This window comes from Podarcis pityusensis (assembly GCF_964106645.2).
Source record: "Podarcis pityusensis genome assembly, chromosome: 13".
Classification (NCBI taxonomy): domain Eukaryota; kingdom Metazoa; phylum Chordata; class Lepidosauria; order Squamata; family Lacertidae; genus Podarcis; species Podarcis pityusensis.
Genome location: NC_138038.1, coordinates 15,401,763 through 15,422,107, shown reverse-complemented (window position 1 = coordinate 15,422,107; position 20,345 = coordinate 15,401,763). Strand labels below are relative to the sequence as shown.

The 20,345-nt window shown below is 43.8% G+C and overlaps 1 protein-coding gene across 9 annotated transcripts in view; it reads right to left on the bottom strand.

Annotated features, from left to right (window-relative positions):
* Positions 1-3,803: 3,803 nt before the first annotated feature.
* Positions 3,804-20,345, bottom strand: part of TLK2 (tousled like kinase 2) — a 39,520-nt gene continuing 22,978 nt past the window's right edge. For all 9 annotated transcript variants that reach the window (XM_080976699.1, XM_080976698.1, XM_080976694.1 and 6 more), the window contains 11 exons: positions 18,278-18,430; positions 16,767-16,833; positions 15,825-15,922; positions 14,269-14,350; positions 13,595-13,686; positions 12,913-13,002; positions 11,887-12,056; positions 10,332-10,470; positions 9,768-9,879; positions 8,715-8,822; positions 3,804-7,045 (listed from right to left, as the gene is read on the bottom strand). In XM_080976699.1, the coding sequence (XP_080832825.1) occupies positions 6,872-7,045; positions 8,715-8,822; positions 9,768-9,879; positions 10,332-10,470; positions 11,887-12,056; positions 12,913-13,002; positions 13,595-13,686; positions 14,269-14,350; positions 15,825-15,922; positions 16,767-16,833; positions 18,278-18,430 (1,285 nt within the window). In that variant the 3' untranslated portion in view covers positions 3,804-6,871. The remainder of the gene's footprint in view (positions 7,046-8,714; positions 8,823-9,767; positions 9,880-10,331; positions 10,471-11,886; positions 12,057-12,912; positions 13,003-13,594; positions 13,687-14,268; positions 14,351-15,824; positions 15,923-16,766; positions 16,834-18,277; positions 18,431-20,345) is intronic.

Below are 20,345 nucleotides of genomic sequence, written 5' to 3'. Positions count from 1 at the left end.
ATCTTATATTTTGGAAATGTAAAGGGACCCCTGACCGTTAGGTCCTGTCGTGGACGACTCTGGGGTTACGGCACTCATCTCGTTTTATTGGCCGAGGGAGCTGGCATACAGCTTCCGGGTCATGTGGCCAGCATGACTAAGCCGCTTCTGGCAAACCAGAGCAGCGCACGGAAATGCCTTTTTTTTACCTTCCTGCCGGAGCAGTACCTATTTATCTACTTGCACTTTGACGTTACTTTCAAACTGCTAGGTTGGCAGGAGCAGGGACCAAGCAACAGCTCACCCCATTGCGGGGATTCGAACCACTGACCTTCTGATCGGCAAGTCCTAGGCTCTGTGGTTTAACCCACAGCGCCACCCACGTTTGGAAATGTACATCCATTTTTCCCCCTTTAATTTTGTTTGGGGGGGCCCCAAGAGTGCGGCCCTAAGCTATACTTGTTTAGCTTATACATAAATAAGAGAGAGAGTTTGGATTTGTCAGGGATGAACTGTTCATTCACCCAAGCTCCACTTAAGATTATTGTACTAAATGTTTCCTGGACTTTTTGGATGGCCACACAAATAGGAAGGGGTGCTTCTTGATTTTGCTGTTGGGTTTAGCAAACGGTATCAAAGAAAACACCAGTTATGAACATGATCGTAGCTTACACTGAGTGAGGCTAGTATATAGCCCGTCACTACTTTCTTTGACTAGCGGCAGCGGAACCCGGCAGAATTCAGATGAGGGAATTCAGATCTAGGCAGCTAATTATTATTTTTTTAAAAAAGTTTCAAGGCTGCCTTGGGATACTTCCAGCTCTTAGCATATAATGCACACATTCTGGAGAAATCCAACGTCTTCCAAGACTAGAAATATTCCCTGTTAATAAAAAACATCATTAGAAGAGATGGTATTTACAGAGGTGGACTTTGGTAATATTGTGCCTGGAGGACAAAATTTGGTGCCATCCCAAAGTATTATTTTCACAATAATTTCTTTTGATACAGTTGCTTTTTTATAGATCTCAGTAGGTATTCATATAAATATAGGTATTACTCTTAGTATTATTTTGTGCCCCCTTGGATCGGAGCCGTGTGCAGGGGAACAACCAGCTACACTGCCCTAAATCTGGAGCTGGTATTTGCAAAACCATTATGTCCAACAGTTCCCCTGGGATGTCCTTGTCCATTCCTTGGTGCTTCTGCTGGAAGGACAAGCACTGGGGCGGGGGGGTAATTAACATGACCCCAGAAGAAAACTAGATTGGCTTGGATAACATTGGTGATGGGCGAGACCGTAACAGAGTTGTCTTCCTGGATCTTCATTGCTAAGATGCAGAGGGGTCAGTTTAGAAAGCAACTTAGCAGCCACTTAAAATAGCAAGACACAGTTGGGGACCTTGTCAACACCTAGGTATATCCCAGGACAGGGATTTAGGGCTGTGCTCAGAGCCTATTTATACATGATCCAACACCCTCTCAGATGACGTCCACCTTCCAATATCAAGACTGCAGTGGAAATTTCTGGTGTAAATTGGGTAAAGATGAAGTAACAAGATGGCTATTGGTGGACCAAGTTCTTTCTTCTCTTATCATTCATACTTCAGACCCAGCTCCTCCGGGGTGTTGCAAAATTAGCAAAGGGGGAAAAGATGCAACCTGGTCATTCCTGTCCAATGAGATGGGAGTTCACAGACCTGTTTCAAATTTGCCACTCTTGGTAGAATAGTGATCAGCAGCCCCTTGTGAAACACATGCCTGCCACACAGAATCGCTTTGAATTGCCACACCTGAAGGAATATAAAAGCATATGCTGTTCACATTTTGAACGAGTTGCTGTGCATGTCTGTCTATTGCAGGCTGCATGCCCCTTTGACAAAAATGGATCCTCTTTTCTGCTCAGCCTTTACCTCACTGATGGAGCTCAATGAACATCCAAGATACTGTTAGATCTTTAGGATGGGGAAACTGAAGCCCTTTTAGATGTTGCTGAATCCCAACTTCCATCTGCTCCTGTCAACATGACAAAATAGGGACGATGGCAGTTGAATGGCAGAAGATCTGGAAGGCCACTAGTTCCCCGTCTCTGTCTTACAATACTACAAACCAGATAACACATTTGATGATATAAAGCACCCTTTAAATCATGAAGCGATCCTGCAGAATAACATTTTATCAGTGTTTTCTAAACTTGTGATAGCTGAGACACATATATTCCAGGCTTTGAACTGGAGGTCATGTCATGGTTAAACTCCAAAATGTTTATTTTTTATAATTTAGAAGTGAAAATGACACAGCCATCGAACACTTCACTCCATTCTTCTGCACAATACTCTTCTGGGCATGTTTCTGGACTGGAAAGAAGCAAGCCCAGAGCAATTACTCAGGCTGAGATGACCAACAGCTTCCTCTGAGAAAACCAATTTCTGCTGCATCCCTGTATTTGGGGGCGACTGAGTGATACAAATCATAAAACAAAACCTATGCATGACAGTAGCTGAGGTTCATCAGTAAGAGGCAAGGCCTGAGCAATGAACAATACTGGAAATGGTTTTAATGGAACTGGGCCACAGATTTTGGTTTTTGGATCTTTCCCCTTGATAATGCTTTAACTTATTTTTTTGCGGGCCACCTTGGCCTCTTCTCAAGGAATAACAAGGTAGAAATGCTTTAATTAACAAAATTGAATTAATTATGTGCACAATATTCCCTGTGAGTGCGTGTTTTGGACTCACAGGAACCTGTCTTTCTTGCAGGACAAGGTAAGAGTGTTCGCAAGTCACAAATTTCTCACATAGTATTTGAGATTACTCTGCCCTCTAGTGATAAAAGGAAGAATCTGCACTGGCAAGGCAAAATAGAAATTTGCATGAGGCCTGATTCCACACACCATCACAAATCATAGAATTGTAGAGGACCATGAGGGTCACCTAGTCCAAGGCAGGAATCTTTCACCCAACATGGGACTTGAACCCAGACCCTGAGATTAAGAGTCTCATGCTCTTGATGCAAGTAAAATTTGAAACCCAGAGCATCTGCTACAACCATGGTTGCTTTGGATCCAGTACAATCTACTGCTCTTTTATATAGATTCACAGAACCTAGGCTCTCATTTTGTAAATGAAGAAAAAGAAGCCAACCTCTGCAGTTCCATATTAAATCTCTTGTATGCAAATAGCCCCAAATCAATGTTCTATCATCGAGCAATCACTGATGGCAGGGAAATTATTTTTGCTCCTGGCGTCACTGTTGCCAAGGTTTCCTCCACCCTTTGCTTACAATTATATGCAAGACCAAGACTCCATGCATCTGCAAACTGCCAAATTTTGGAGCGTTTAAGAAGTAGAAATACAGTGGTACCTCGGGTTAAGAACTTTATTTGTTCCGGAGGTCCGTTCTTAACCTGAAACTGTTCTTAACCTGAAGCACCATTTTAGCTAATGGGGCCTCCTGCTGCTGCCGTGCCGCCGGAGCACGATTTCTGTTCTCATCCTGAAGCAAAGTTCTTAACCTGAAGCACTATTTCTGGGTAAGCGGAATCTGTAACCTGAAGCGTATGTAACCCAAGGTACCACTGTAGTTATATCAATTATGAACTCAAATGATCCAACAGAAAGTGTTGCCAGAACTATGACTCGATTGAGTATTTTTGTTCCCTTTGTGGATGGGTAATAGTATTTTATGGCACCTAATAAGCTGTTTGATTATTCTGCATTATCCTAACAAATGTGATACGCATTTGGTTCCTCAGGTTGTGCCACATGTCTCTGTCCCCATAGCATAAGGACTAACCAGCAGTTCAAATGCAACAAACCATCAAGTTCAGTTTCTTAAAACTTGTTTAATATCCGTATTTTTGTCTGCTGGGCAAAGCCAAAACAGTCTGGCCTAGTTTCAAGTTACAAATCCATACACATTTCCTCTTTCCTTTCAGTAAAATGAACAGTGTGGCAATAAAAAGGTTTTGTTACCTGAAATAAAACCCATTTCAGCAACAGCTTAAAAAAAGGGGGGGGGGGAGAGAAAAGAAAAGGGAAAGTCACAGTCTGCATTTTTCATCCAGAGAGATCTATCCTGCTTCTGTGATGAACACCATGAAAAGATGGAGGCTCCTACCCAGGCACAACCAATAGCGACTGAAACAGCTGACAGTCACTATGTAAATTGGGGTGGGTGGGTGGAGAGAGGGAAAGAAATACAATTTATGGCTCAAAGGCAGGTTGGGCTTTTAGAAAACAAAATTTTAAAACTTCTTTTTAAGTCTCACTTGGGACAGGGTTCTCTCCACGAGTGATCAATAATTAGCTCCACCACAAGCTGGTATATCCAAGTTTTAACCTGCCTGAAGTGAAAACTTGCTTTGAGCTAAATTCCAAGAACGGCAATCAGGGGGATAAAATGCTAGGACTGAGCGCTTTCCAGGACAGCATGCTTCAAGTCTTGAATTTAGCTGCAGAAATATAACACGAGCCCAACCCCAAACGGGCTGAGACAAGGGCTCAGCAAGCAGACAGCAGCTGTACTCTGCTGTGGCAGCCAAGACACCAGCGCCTGCATTTTGCCAGCTCACACATAGCCCCAAGCTGCGTTTTGGTGAAAAAATGACGAGTAACCGTGGACTAGAACAACCCTAAATGGAATTAATATAAGACCTGGTTTTCTCCTAGGACAAGAAAAGGAGGTTGGGGTGGGGAAGAAAAGACAAAAAAGTTGGCTGTGTGTTTTATTCTCATGCTCAGAGGCAAATTGTGGGGTGGGGTGTTTGTGTGTGTCTGTGTGTAAACTTTACCAGAAGCCTTAACAATAGCCTAATGGTATGCTCGCCTTTCCCCCTAGAGTTCTCTTACTTTCTGCCCAGTAGGAAGAGTCCAAATACCAGCTGTTCCACCAGAGGAACTAAAAAAAGCTACACCCTCAGTTCTCAGGAACAAGTGAGGAAAACCCTTCTGTCCCCGAAGGTGGACTCATGGCACCTGTTTGGTGAGATTTTTCCTTCTTTCTTTATTTAAAAAAGCATTATTAAAAGAGCCTTTTTGCAGGGCCATCATTTGTAATGATGACACGTCACATTTCCTCAGTTCCCGGCGCAACTTCGTTTAACGCCATTTAAACAGAGGCACAGGCTCGCCTTCTGGTCAAATGGTACCTCATCTATCCTGGTGATTAAGTCGTTGGATAAAAAGGAGGGTGAGGCACACACAAGACCGCTACACCCAGCTACACTCGCCCACCCAGGTCCTTTCCACCTGATCTGCAGGAGTAGCTAGAGATGAACGAACAAACCAACACACACACACACACACACACACATACAGCCTCCACTTCCCAGCTCAGCTCTCCCGCAAGTCCCTTAAATCTCGATATGGCTTGGTCCCCCTCGCCTCGCCCCTGCTACGTCTACTTGCACCCCAATCTGCAGGAAGCTGAGGAGGTAGGGTTGAGAATCATCACTTGTGGGTGCAGAATCGAAGTCCTGGCCAGGGTACCTGACCATACAGTACGGCTTTCAAGGTTTTCAGAAAACAACGTTTTGGCCACGTGCAGGAGTAGCATTCTGCCACAAGATTCAAGCAACTGGATTCTTCTTTGGTTTACATGTCTTTCTTAAAAGGTGAAAAAAAAAGAGAGTCAAGGACCAAGGGCAGTAATGTAAAAAAGGAAAGGAAAAAAGCAAGCTCAAAACTCTGATAAAGAAACGGAAACACAAAGTTTAAGATTTTTTAAAAAACCTAGCTGTTCTTCAGGATAAGTGTCCTTTTGGGGTGTTAATGTAGCTGATGCTTCTGAGACAGTACAGAAAGATTTTAAAAAAAAGAAAATAAAGGGAGAAAGAGGGGAAGGGAGGTAATCTGTCTAGAGTTCTGTCATCCTTGTGTGTGTTAAAAGAGAATGCCATCACCCAAAAGAGACTTTAGTGAATGGATCCGAACACCACACGAGGAAAACATTGGGGGAAAATAAAAAATTAGAAACACTTAGTTTTATTCTGAAGGGGGATAACCGTCAAGTACCTGCCAAAAAGTAGTTTTCTGGGGGGCTGGAGCGAGAACAGAAACCTATGTTCCTAGCTGTAACGCACCCTCTGCATTACATTGTACTCCTCCTTCACAGAATATGAGGCCAATCTAAAGAAAAGAGAGAGGGGGCTGCCACATTGACCTGCTAGTTATTTCACCTTACAACCAACCCCCCCCCCCAATAAAAGTCGTTATTTTAAAACTGAAATTATTTGGGATGACATGCTAATGCTGGTGCTATCAACAGGCAGGATACTTGGCTCCCTTGCAAAGGGCTCAAGAGTCCAATGCCGATCCCTCCGTGGAACCTCACAGCATTGAGCTCTGTGGGGTTCCCCCCCCTTCCCCCCAAATGAGATGTAGCCTAAACTTTATTTTGCTTTTTGTCTTGTTTTTTTAAAAAAGAGGAACATATTTTTAAATATTGACAGTGGACCAAGTCCAGCCTCTTTACCCTGCTGCCAAGTCCGCAATTCTCCACACAGTGTGTGTGCACCCTGCATTTTGGAACCGCACCCGGGGTCCGTGGTGTTTGGAAGTTCACAGTACATGGAGCCATCTTTTCTCTCTGCTGCCCAGAGCGGTTAGTGCCTTTGCCGTTGCTCAGCACGAGACCAATCAATCTCCTCTTCCTTGGCCACTTAAGTTGGACTTAAGTCGCCATAGAACCTTGCCGAGAATCAATGATGCCTTGCTCTACGGATGGGACAAGAGCGCAAGAGGAAAACAAAGCACCCGATACCGGTTTCTGGAGGCCGTTTTGTGGATTCCTTGCCAATCCCGAAGGCTGCTTCTCAAAACGTCTCTGACTCTCTCTCGGTTTTCTTTCTGCAGTTCCGGTTATATATATCTTTTTGGCCTATTGTTCCTGCTCAGTTTGAAGAGCTGTTATTAGAGGATCCAGAGGTTGAGGCAATGGCAGCCGCAGCCGGGCTGCTTGTTGATACAGATTTGCGGATGTGAGGGAGCAAGTAGGGGTCACATGCTAACTGCTGAACATCTATTCGATCTTCCTTCCGGTAGGCCAGGCAGCGCCTGATAAATGCCTGGAAGACAAACAGAAAGAAGAGAAAATGGGCATGAGAAGTTGGTACTGGTAGCTCTTTTCCAAAAGCAGAAACAGGCTGGTTTTACTTAAAAAAAAAGAAAAAAAGAGATTAGATAAGTAAATTGTGTGTAAAACACACCCTCCTTGGCATCCTGCAATTGTCTAGATGGTCATGGAAGGCTCTTCTAGGCTAAGCTTTTACCAGGCACTACTCTTCAGGTCTGGTGGAATGGCATAAAAAGCAGTAGCAGGGACTTCTCCCACCCTTTCTTTCTGCTCCCTCCCTCAGCCTGCTGCAGTAAGCTGGTCTCCAATTTTACCCATCAGGCAACTGGGTGAGTTGACAACAGAACCATGGAGTGAAAGTGAAGAGAGGAGCCATGGTTGCCTTTTTTCTCTCTTCAGCAGATCTGAAGAGATTTCAATCTTAGCTTCTGAATGGTGCTGCTTGCTACGTTGTAGACAGATGGTTTAGAGTGGGACTGAGTGGGTGAACCTTGAAGAGATGACTGATTCACCAGAAAACTACAGACCTTACCAGAACAATTCCTTCTGTTTGGATGGAGGAGGAAATTCAGTGATGGGTGTTAACTCCTATCCATCAGCGGAGGCAGAACTACCACTGGGGGAGTTGACCACTCAGTGTGTAAATACTACAGCTGAAGAAAACCAAACCCAAACTAAAACACAGCGGGTATACAGAAGAAAAGGGTTACAAGAACACGGGTCATCCATCTAAGGGTCTAATTCATCTAGTAAAGGGAAAGATCTGTCCTGACAACACAAGTCATTGCCAAGGTGGGTCTGGATGTCAGGTTCAGAGCGGAAGTGAACTTCACATAAAGTCCAAGGTTCTGCTCTAATACAGACAGAGGACACAGTGGTGTCCTGGAGGAGCTGGACTCTATTTTCTCCACTATGTAACTTGCTGTCAGACATATCTTTTCTAAAAGGAAGCTTTGATAGAGGCAGAAGATAAGCCACCAGCTGCAATGAGTTTTTGGCTCTGCTGAGGATCAATGGCCAACAAGTTTCAGGGCAATGATACGTTCCAAATCCCAACTGATGGGTGGGTGGAAAGCATTAGACTAGGCCGCCTTTGTTTTTTAGAGCTTTCAAAATATATACAATGGTACCTCAGAAGTTGAACAGAATCAGTTTCATAAGTCCGTTCGACTTCCAAAACGTTCAGAAACCAAAGCGCGGCTTCCAATTGGCTGCAGGAAGCTCCTGCAGCCAATCGGAAGCCCCGTCAGACGTTTGGGTTCCAAAGAACGTTTGCAAACCGGAACACTCACTTCCGGGTTTGCGGCGTTTAGGAGCCAAAACATTCGACTGGCAACACGTTTGGGATCCAAGGTATGATTTTATCATCATCCTGGTCATGAACAGAAAGGGGGATGGGGAGTAAAGATCTGTTGAAAATAGCTCTATGATTTCCTCAGCACAAGCTGTGGACATCCCTGCAACCTCAGTGGAAACAGGAGAAACAGGGAGCCTTCCTCTCCTGGTAGAAATATGAAACATTTCTGCAAGTGGATAGGAAGAGTCACCCATTACTGAATGCTGCCATTTGAGTGAAAGCTAAAAAGGTGTCCTTCAAATACAGATCGTCACTACATTTCCCCAAGCTTCTTTGCCAATACCAAATAGAAACGCTCTCTTACCTTTGCTTCTGGCGTTACCACTGGCTTTGGAGGAAACTGCACCTCTGTTGCTTTCAGAATTGTGTTCTCCTGCAGAATATCTTGTTGAGACTGGTTGTGGCCAAAAGGCTGGGGACGGGAGAGCGGGAGAGTGCAACATGCATATATTAGAACACGGTCATTATTCACATTTCAACAAGAGGGATCCAGTAGGTTTCACAGAAATGTAGCCATTTTTTTAAAAAAAGCACATTAGGTTAATTTGTGGTGTACAAAAATCTGAAAATGTGTAATGGGTTTTTGCTTAAAAGGTAGCAAAATTCCAGTCTGAACATGTTCTCAGTCGGGAAGTAAGATTTATTGATCCCATAGAGTTTCCGATCACTCAACATGCACCCCAATCACTGCCCCTTACCAGTTTGCTTCCCTCTCCTTTTCCTATAAGCATCGGCTCTCTCACTTCCCAAACCACCCCATCCCAAATCAGTTGGCAGAATCTAGAATATTAATTAAATCAATGCTGCATTTAGCAGGTGCAGTGCTAAGGTAAAATGAATGGAGGAGAACAAGGCAATATTGGCCCATCTCCAGGTTGAAGGTTGGTGACAAAGGAGGGCATTTTCAGTTGTGCTCATTTGTGGAATGTGCTTCTCAGCGAGCTATGCCTGGCACCTTCACTGATATTTTTATGGCTCTAGGTAAATACATATTTCCCCCAGGATTTTGGTAGACTAAAATGATGTTTATAATTCAGGTGCTTTTTGTTGTTTGGTGGTATAATATGGTTGCCTGGAGACCTTTGCTTGACAAAATTTAATTATTTAATCGAAGTTATAAAAGCTCTGTTTCCTGAGCACTGGAGCTTCTACTGAAGTTTCCTTGCACACGCTGAAAAATTCCTTCAAGTCATGACAACAACAAATGTGCTTAAAAAAATTAAACCAGAAAGCTTAAGTGAGTCTCAGGAACCTGAACTCTGTGCCGAAGACACCACAGAATTCAACAAAAAACTCAGTTTGCAGTTATGATTCAATAGTTCAGTAAATTCAGCAGCAGTCAAATTATTTTGCTTACCTTTCTGCCATAGAGGCACTGGTAGAATATTACTCCCACTGACCAGACGTCAACTTTATTTGAAATCTTTGGAGGCTCTTTCCCAACCACAAAACACTCAGGTGGTAAATACCTAGGGGGCAGAGAAATTAACAGCTGCAGACTAGCCATATTCAAATCCATATCCTTCCTCACTATCAACCTTCCATGCCTCTGAGTAGAAGTTACCAAAGGAGTGAACTCCATATTGCCAAGTACGGCAGTCATTTACAAGGTTGGAATCTTATTGCCACCCAGAGTGACTGGGACGACCCAGTCAGATTGTTGCTTTTATTATAATTATTAGCGTTGTAAGGATGTACGGATTATATTTCTTGGTGGTGTGAGACGCAAGCACTTGGAAGAGCTGTCCACCTTAACACAGTTCTTCAAGGTGGGCTCCACCATAGGTGCAGGGGCTCTTCCAGCAGCTTTTTGCCTTGTAAAAAAAAAAAAATGACTTGGCCCACTCAGCTGAATAACCTGCTCTTCACATGCTACGATATTATGGGTAGTTCAGTGCAAGAAACAGACCAGGGGACCCACCAGTAAGTGCCAGCCCCTTGCGATGTTAGCTCCATGCCATCGACTGAATTATAACTGTCATCATCCATGATCTTTGAGAGGCCAAAGTCAGTGATCTTAATCTCGCCGCATGCAGTACCATTTACCAAGAGGATGTTACCTGGAGAATAAAAAAACAAACAAAATTTCTAGGTGAATATGCCCAATAAATTTTGCAGGTGGGTGGGAGGCGCTGCTGAAGCAGCAGCCTGTTCCAAATGAGAATACAGAACGAGGTCAAATACACTTATTTGTTTTCAGCCAGTATGACAGACCATCTCCAAAAAGCGACCTTATCAGAACTCCTCTCTCCTAAACAGTAACAGAGTGGTTTAGGTCCAGTAACAGAGTGGTTAAGGTCTGTTAAGGTCCAGCCCCTGTCCTAAGGCAACCATCTCCCATCCATCAGCCTTCTCCCACCTCCTGTTTAAAACATTTACCCATAATGCAACATGACACAAGCAGAGCACAGGAATAAAAATTGCTCTTTGCAGTTGAAGGCTCTGAAATGAACACAAAAACTTAGGAAGAACCCCTGTTGGATCAGGCAAAAGGCCCATCTGGTCCAGCACTCTGTTTTCGCAGTGGCCAACCAGATGCCATGGGGAAGACCCCAAGCAGCTCCCAAGGGCAAAAGAATTCTCCCACTTGCAAATTCTCCCAATGACTTCTTCCTATCCACTTTCTCTACACTATGCATGCACTGCTATCATGTCGTTTCCACCCCTGTCTTTTTTCTAAACTGAAAATCTTCCCATTGCTGTAACTTTTCCTCACAGGAGTTGCTCCAACCCCACAAACACTTTGGTTGTCCTTTTCTGAACGTTTCCCAGCTCTGCAATATTCTTTCTCAGGTGAAGTGTCCAGAACTGTACACAATATTTCAAATGCTGTTGCAGTGCAGATTTGTATAACGACATTAAGATACCAACAGCTTTGTTTTCAATCCCTTTCCTACTGATTCCAAGCATGGAATTCACCGTTCTCAGTTGTCACATACAAGTCAACACCTTCGCTGAGCTACCTGCCCAATTCCTGGTCAGTCACCACCAGTTCAGACCCCATGAGCTTGTATGTGAAGTTAGAATCTCACCCCCCCCCCAAATATGAATCCCTTACTTAGCCTACACTGAATTGCATTTGCCATTTCAGTATCTGTTCACCCATTTTGGAGATATCCTTTTGGAAGTTCTCACAATCCCTTTTTGTTTCAACTACACAGAAATATTTGGCATCATGAGCAAACGTAGGTACCTTACTGCTCACCCCCCCCTAATTTAGAACATTTATGAACAAATAAAAAGCAGACATCCACTTTCTACATTCTTCCATCGAGAGAGCTGTTCATTTATTCCTGTGCTCTGCTTCACATTCCTTACCCTGTTACATATACATGACAAGATCATGCAATGATGGGCACTGGAAGCTTGCTTATTACACAACCAATGAACACGGCAATTCTCACAACAGAAATCTGCAGAATACAGAGTGCCCTGCCCCACTTTCTCATGCTGTTTCAGACCCACTATCAACATACCTGGCTTGAGATCGTAGTGAATAATGGGTGGCTTGATTTCATTTAAATATTTTAATGCATTCACAATCTGCATGATAATAGACCGGGCTTCCTTCTCAGTCATTAATTTGTGCTGTTTCAGGTAGAAGTCCAGATCGTTCCCCTCACAGTATTCTAACACTGTACAAAACCTGAAAGAAGTGAAGACAAACATCTTGGCTCATGATATTATAACAGCGCTGCAAAGTCTCCTCCCTTTCTATCTGCAGGAATTTTGTAGTTGCAACTAGGGGCTGGCTTGTAACAAAACATTTCACTGTGATAGGGTTACATCAGTTAGTTATCCTGGAAAAAAATACTCTTAACTTACTTCAGTTTGTTTAACTGGGTCAAGGGTTTTATCAGAGATTTAAGAACTTGTTCTATGGATAAACAGGAACTTTTCAATTACCGATTTACACCCTGGCCTTCTGGCCAAGGCCTCAAGGCATCACAAAACTGAATCCATTAAAAGCAGCATTTATAATTTAGACAGCAAAGTAAATTATCACAAAATAAATAAAATCACAAACCAATCTGCAATTACAGCATTATTGTTAAGTTTATTTTGACTGAAAGAGTGTCATTTGTTATTCCCAATGGGTCCGGTGGTTTGAATGTGGGAGAGTTTTTGTAATTTTTGTAATAGTTACAAAACCTATTACAGCTTTGTTTCCGTCCACACACACTGCTGCACATTCAATCGTGGCAATTAACAGGGCAGCAAGGCCACAGGATGCCCTCTGCCCCATTCAATTCCTTGCTGCGTGGGAATTCATCCCACATTGAAAGGGAATACATACTGGGGAGTGAGGGGTACCCTGAACAACACAACTGATCTCTTTTATAGACCCCTTTGTATTCTAAACCCTTGACACAGAATGTCTTACATGACACACGGTCCCACTTTCACGTTGAGCTCTGAGCAATAAGGAGACCCAAGATTCCCAAGCACAGTCATTCAAGTAGCTAGTTTTACGGCAGAATTGCAAAAAGAGCAGCACTTACGAGTCAGTGTCCAGCGAGAAATAGTCATACAGCTTAACTATACGAGGATGATCCAGCTCTTTATGGATTCTGTATTCTCTACATGCATGCCTGTAACAACAAGGAAAATGCCCTTATTTAATTTTATATTCTTATTCTCAACTATCTACCTAAAATTTGGGGCAGGTTACAATGACAAAACTTTTTCTAAAAAAAATCAAACAAATCAGACCTAACATTTTTGTAAAATCACTAGCAATGGACATTTTGACCACCAAAACCCAATGCTATCGCACAGTTGCATTTCACTATATTTCTAGCAATAGCTCAGGCAAGAGAATATAGCTTCATTGCTCTGGATCAGGGTTGTGATTCCAGGATAATGAGGAACCTACAGAGATGCTGAAGTGTAAGATGTTCTTTTCAAGGGTCTTTCTCTGCAGAGTCCCTAAACATTCTGCTCTTATCCCTCTCCTTTTCCAAAGCAGTTTCAGCTCCCTTCAAGTCTTGCTCCTTCAACCATTTATTGTGCTAACACGGGCAAAAATTAAGGGTTTTTTTTGGTTCAGAAGAGTAGAACCACCAGCTGTTTTTCAGACAGAAGCAATGAACCTCTTTTACTAACCACATTTTCATTTTATAAGTTATGCCTTTTTTTTTACCCGCCCCCCTTCTCTGCAGTCCAACATCCAGAGTTACTTACTTGTGGTAGTTCTCTTTCTTCTCATCCCTCCAGTTTTTATTTAACTGATGGATTTTTACTGCTACATATCTCTGTTCCGTTAAATCAAATGCCTGGAAGATGAAGGAGAGTGTTGATTCAGAATACTATCAGAGCTGACACCTCGACCCTAAACAAATTTCACTTCCTTGCACTGGGGGAAAAAGTCAGCAATTCCAAATTAATTTTAAACGATTTTGTGTGGCTGTTGAACATTTTCTTTGAGACACCCCCACATAGTATTTTAGTAGGCAAATAACTTCATGCATAATGCTGTTCCCTAGTCAGATTCTTTTTGTCAATAAGGATGTGAATTTCCCTTAGTATGCTTGCTTATAATGCAATTGCTCCAATATGAATGCATATATATACGAACGTACATGAGTGTTTGCAAGTTCATATGAATGCATTTATAAACTTGGCACCTCCAAAGTGAGATGAATGTGATTCAAATTTAAAAACAAGGGAAGCCACCCAGTTGTGATAAGCACATGAACATGCCCTTTATCAATTCATGCTGAATGGTGAGGATCTCAGGCAGAGGTCTGTCCCACCTTTATTTCTTGAGATGCCAGATAATTAAGACACTGGCTTCAGAGTCATTTTATCAAGGAGTCAAATTAGGACAGCCAATCAGCCTATCAGATCTAACTTACCTTATATACTTCACTAAATCCGCCTCTGCCCAGGAGATGTAGCAACAAGTACCTGTCATTTAGTGTTGGGTGGTCTTTAAATCTGGAGAGGAGAAATTATTTTATTTATTCATGCAGCACCTGTAATATCATGATCTTCAGCTGAATAACTCAGAATAGTGATTATCCTGGGCAAAAGGGAGTTTCTCTCGGTATTGAGCCAGGTATACTAGTTCTCACACAATCTGTAACCCAACAAATTGTAGAGCTATGCACTTTTAGATTTACATGCTGCTTGGAGGAACTACAGCCACCACACAACTGGTGAGTGATCAGGAGCTTTGAGATTACGGCAGTAGGGCACCTACAAGAGCAGGGAATACAGAGGCCTGTATTTTGATCATATCAAATGCTGCACTAGACAGTGTGGCAGGATATGCGTTACATCTCCAGGGAGATCCACTATGGTCAGCCAGCCACAAGCAGCAGGTGAAAATGTAAAGGGGCTAGAAGAGCTTACTCCAAATCTCAAACAGATACTGCATTTGTTAATGATAGGTCAAGCACAATCTAGAATGTAAGCTCCTTTTTTGTTTCCTGATGTTCCCCTGTAAACATTTATGACACTGTATTAATACTAAAACAGCTAGCACCGAGTTGGCCCGTTCAGCATCAGAAGTTAAAGATGACAAGTAAATAATGTCTTTAAAATTGTTGACTACCATGAGCTATTTAAAGAATCATGTGGGGACATTAAACTGAAACAAAACAACCCTAAGGGTACAATACGGTTTCTCTATAGCAGGTATGGAAAACCTGTGGCCCTCTTATCATTCCTGACCATGCTGTCTACAGAAGTGTCCAAATTTCTTCAGTGCTTTTGCTTGTTAGACATATCACGCTGTGACAGACACCAGAGTGCTGGAGCCTCTCTCTGATCGGCAACAGAGTCAGCTAGCCACAAAGGGGGGAGGAACAGCACTTGGCGGGGGGGGGGGACAATAAAAGGAGCAGTTTCCGAGGGAGTTTGATGGGTCTGGATTTAAGATGATAGGGCAAAGGTTCAGGTTAAGAGATAGGGTTTGACTGGAGTTGTGAGCTAGGGAGTGAGATAAGGAGAAATGGTTCACTGAGACTAACCATAGCGAGAGGACAGAGCCTCGCAGCTTGGATACGGAGACTGGGTTGGGGGTCTGGGAAAGGTATACAGACAGGAGTGTTCTGGGAGGGCTGTGACTGAACCGGGAGATCTTGTAGGAATACAGGCTACCTGGGTCTCAGTACAGCCAGGAGGGGAGAGTTCTTCTAGGTACTGAAGAATCCCGAACCATTAACAAGGAGTGAGGTGATCCCTTGGGTCTGTTATACTATTAAGAAGATCTCAGGTGCGGGATGGTTAAGAGAGTGAGTAACAGAGGAGACATGCTCCTTGCTTATGAACCAAAGTATTAATCCGCCGCATTATTAATTGTTGGTATTAAGTGGTAAGTCCGCTACACACTCTTAAGTAAAAAAGACATTTTGTAGCTATTTGGTGCCTTGCCACTTTGGGCAACTCTCTCATGCCCAATACTTACTGTGAATTATCTTCATTATGTATCCTTTTCAATTCCCTGATATGTAGATTTCTAACCCTCTCTAACCGCTCCAGTTCTGCCTGGATCTCTGCTTCTTCCTACACAAAGAAAAACATCACTTTAACAGCTATACCAAAAGTTAAATTTAAACTCTGTATACCTGACGAAAGGAACATGTTTGTCTTGAACAACAAAGCAGTTGCAGGCAGGGGAAAAGTTAAGCATTTTTACAGATTCTAATGGTGTTCAGAAAATGTACATGACTACTATGGCTTTGAACTCCTAAAATTAAGGGTTGTATCTTGTTCCTCCCTGTCGCCCCTGCTGAGATGATTCAATGTGAACCAGTTATAGTAAGTACTCCTTCCATCTCAATAAACATGTTTTTCTTGTGAAACAATCCTCAGGCCTACACTTTTACTTCTCTGGACTAGATGATAGTGACATGCTCAGCACAATCAGGGCAAAATGACTCAGGAGATCAGTCCTTTGTGGACAGAATACAGTGCTACTAGAACAGGATTGTCTGAGCAGTGTGGAAAGCTCCAGTCTATTTCACAGCTACTGGGCTAAGAACCGAGGCACCGGAAAGGAACAAATGCCACAGACAGTTCTATTTCTTATTTCATTGCTGTGGGAATCAACCCGTTCAAATCAGTGCTTTTCCAACAGTGTGTTGATCAAGCTCATCTGATTAAGCAAAATGAGACGATCAGTAAAAAGAAAACAAGCTTCCCCTGAAAAGAGCTTGCCCGTCGCTCCCAATCTTCTCCTGCAATGTGCACAAGCGAGAATGTTGTTTATAAGAGCTAGTATTTTGGTCACTTCAAGGGGTGTTAGACTGCTTTGGGATTAATGCTGAAGAGTCATACAGACACAAAACACAAGATGGCAGCTGAAACCACTGCCTCTCTGAAGTCATTTTGCAATACAATATTTTACCTTTTTAAGATGTCCTAGCCGGAGTTTGAAGATTTCCTCCTGTTCATGATATTCTGCTAACGTTAACCTGCACGTGCACAAAATAAGTGGTCCAAAAGATTACTCTGAAGAACAAATAGCGGGATAAAGGCAGGTGACAGAAAAAAAAGAAGACAGGCCTGGGACCCATTCCTGCTTCCCCTTTTCATTTTTGTAACACTTTACTGGGGTTTCCTATGCCTACTGAATACAGTAGTCAGGCCACTGGTTCAAACCCAGCCCAATATTGTCTAGTATGACTACCAGCACTCCAAGACAATCAAGGCAAGTGTGTTTCCCAGCTCTGCTATGAATGTCTTAAAAAACAACAACAGAGGTGCCAAGGATTGATCGCATGTGTTTCACTTAAAAATCTTATGCTCTATCACTGAACTAAGTCCCCCCTCCTCTTGTGCTTGGCATCCATCACTCTGCCCTTCCAAGCATCAAGGGACTGCCCCAACTAAGACTCCATACTTACTAGGGAACAGGTAAGGAACCTCCTTCACCCATTGCCCAGGGATGCATTCCTTTGGGGTTAATGTGTAGGAGGCCAAATGCCAGCACAGGGTGCTAACACCACCCCAGACATCTATCTATCCACCTCCTTCCTCTCATTCACACAGATCCTCCGTCTTCATTTCCCTCACCCATCTACAGAGAACACCCCCCCAACCTAGGAGATGTTGCTCTTTTAAGGAAGACCCACAATGTAGCCCTTCTAAGAAGCTGCCCGACTCTCTGTTATTCTAAGCCTCCTTCATCTGTTTCACTTCAGAAGTGCCCCCACCCTGCCAAAAGCACTTGCTTTTTCCACTTCCTCCTCTAGGCTAATCACTATGTTTTTCAAAGAACTTTTGCATCTCTCCCTGCAAGAGAGGTGCTGAGGAGAGGGTCACGGGCAGATTGTAAGGACGTGGTCCTGAGTGTCATTAAACTGAGCCTTTACTAGGCAGAGTACAATATCTGTCACGCCAGTTTTCGTCCATCACTTTATGAGAAAGGGCAGTGCTGTACAGTGGTACCTCTAGCTGCGGACTTACTACATTTCTGGGTGCCGTTCACACCCCAAAAAGTCCGCAACTAGAGTGCCTTTCTGCGCATGCGCAATCAAGTGCTTCTGTGCATGTGCACGTGGCGAACATGCCGCGTTTGTAAGCTGAAAGTCTTTAACAAGAGCGGAACGCAACTAGAGGTACCACTGTACTTACTTTGCATGATGTGGAATTTGGTGTGTGTACTTGCACAAACAGAAGTACCTTTTCCAATAGAAGCCAGTTTGTGGCTGAGGCAAAGCCAAATATTAACAGCAACACTTTCAAACCAACTACTAATTATTTTAAAACAGGTGGACTGCAGAAAAAAGGCTCCAATAATTTCGTATGTTTTGGGGAGATCTACTGTGGAAAACCTGAGAACTTCAGCCATAAGCTATTCTTTGCATTTCAAGCGACTCATAGAAAGCAACCAGATATTTTTTTTGCAGCACTTACGTTTCATTTTCCGCTCCGTTTGTCTTGTTTTTACGCTGCTTCTGCTCATTGGTTGCTGGAGGGGCCTGCCCCATGGCAGGTGGCTTCCGCTTTGCTAACATTTTCCGTTGCCTTTCTATCTCTTCCCTTTGGGAATTTATCCTCTCTTGTTGCCTAAACAAAAGCAGGACATGCACACAAATTAGAGAACAAAATATAATACATGACATAGAGAAGTGGCTCATCTTCTGCATTCCTGGGCAAGCATATTAGAAGCGTTGGTTTCTGGTCATATTTGCTACAACATACCATATTCTATGTTACAGAAAACATACAACCCTGAATTTTTGCAATTTATAAAACTTGGGACAAGTGACAGTGATGCAACTGTTGTGATCACATGAATACCACACTATCAGGAAAGGGGCAATGGCAAGTTTTATAAAGGTGTGATGGAGGCCTGCACATGCCTTGACTATCAAATTTGCAGGCTGTCACCTGCTACTCCTGGTTTTCACCCTTATGATACTGTATATTTAAGTGTTAGAATGCCTCTTCATGAGGCAATGTTTACTGGGGCATCTACTGATCAGTGGTAAATACAGGTGTATCTCAACATATTTTTAAGATGTGTTATTGTATATGCAGTTCTACAGCTCATGGCTTAGTGCAGCAATACTATTACTTAGCAAAGTACCGTATTTTTCGCACCATTGGACGCACTTTTTTACTCTTAAAAAGGGGAAATGTCTGTACGTCCTATGGAGCGAATGTGTGGTCCCTGGAGCCAAATTGCCGGAGTGCGGCACACTCTTGGACTGGTCTTTGGTAGTGGTGGCGGAGCCGCGCTCCCCTGCCGGCAGCCTCGGCTCCCCCCTGCAGCCCCAGGAAGCTTTGGAGCAAATTTGGAGCAAGGGGAGGGCTGTGCGCCCATCCCCCGCACTCCTGGGCTGCTGAATGGGGGCGGGGGGGGGGGAAGAACCACGCTCATCTGCCGGCAGCCTTGGCTTCCCCCTGCAGCCCCGGGAAGCTTTGGAGCAACGGGAAGGCTGTGCGCCCATGCCCCACGCTCCAGGGCTGCTGAATGGGGTTGGGGGGGGTGCTGCTCTGCCAGCAGCCTGCCCTTCCCCTCAGGGTTTGGAGCAGTGGGCAGGCTGTGCGGCCATGCCCCACACTCCTGGGCTGCTGAATGGGGGTGGGGGGTGCTGCTCTGCCAGCAGCCTGCCCTTCCCCTCAAGGTTTGGAGCAGCGGGCAGGCTGTGCGCCCATGCCCCACACTCCTGGGCTGCTGAATGGGGGTGGGGGGTGCTGCTCTACCAGCAGCCTGCCCTTCCCCTCAAGGTTTGGAGCAGCGGGCAGGCTGTTCACTGAGAGAGGGGAGGAAGAGGACGGAGAGGAGGGGGACCAAGAAGCTGGGTGAAGGGAGATGAGGTACCATAGGTTGCCGTGAGTGGAGAGTCATGGTAGAGGGCAAAGGAGAGGGAGCAGTGAAGGGGAGAAATTGTAGATGTCACCTGAGGAGTTTGGGTGAAAGGGATGGAGAGGAGGCGGCTGGAAAAGGGGACTGTTCTGCTTGGGTGGGGGGGAGAAAAAAGTGGGGAAAAGGAAAGCCTCCCAAGCCTGCCACTGAGAAGCTCTGCTTGGCTGTTTCTTGACTGTAATTCAAGTAAAGGGAATGTTTGCGAGCAGCTGGCAGGCTGTTCGCTGAGAGAGGGGAGGAAGAGGATTGAGAGGAAAAAATGTGGCATTAGCAATACTTTGGATGGATACGAAGATGGTATTTTACATGAAGATAGCGAAGAAAGTGATGTCAGTGACTGTGAGCAACTGAGCTTCATAAATTCTGACTTTAGCAGTGATGAGTTCTTGGGGTTCACAGAAGACTAGAAGAGTACTCAAACCTTAAAGTCTCTCTTCATTTGTTAATGACAGTGATGATGGTTCTTAAGGCCATTGTTGACTGCTGTTCACTTTACATGGCTGTAATGTGATTCTGATATACCGGTTGTTTATTAAATACAGTAGTTTATACAACATTTGATTAAATACAGTAGTTTATACAACATTGAATATTTTTTTCCTTGTTTCC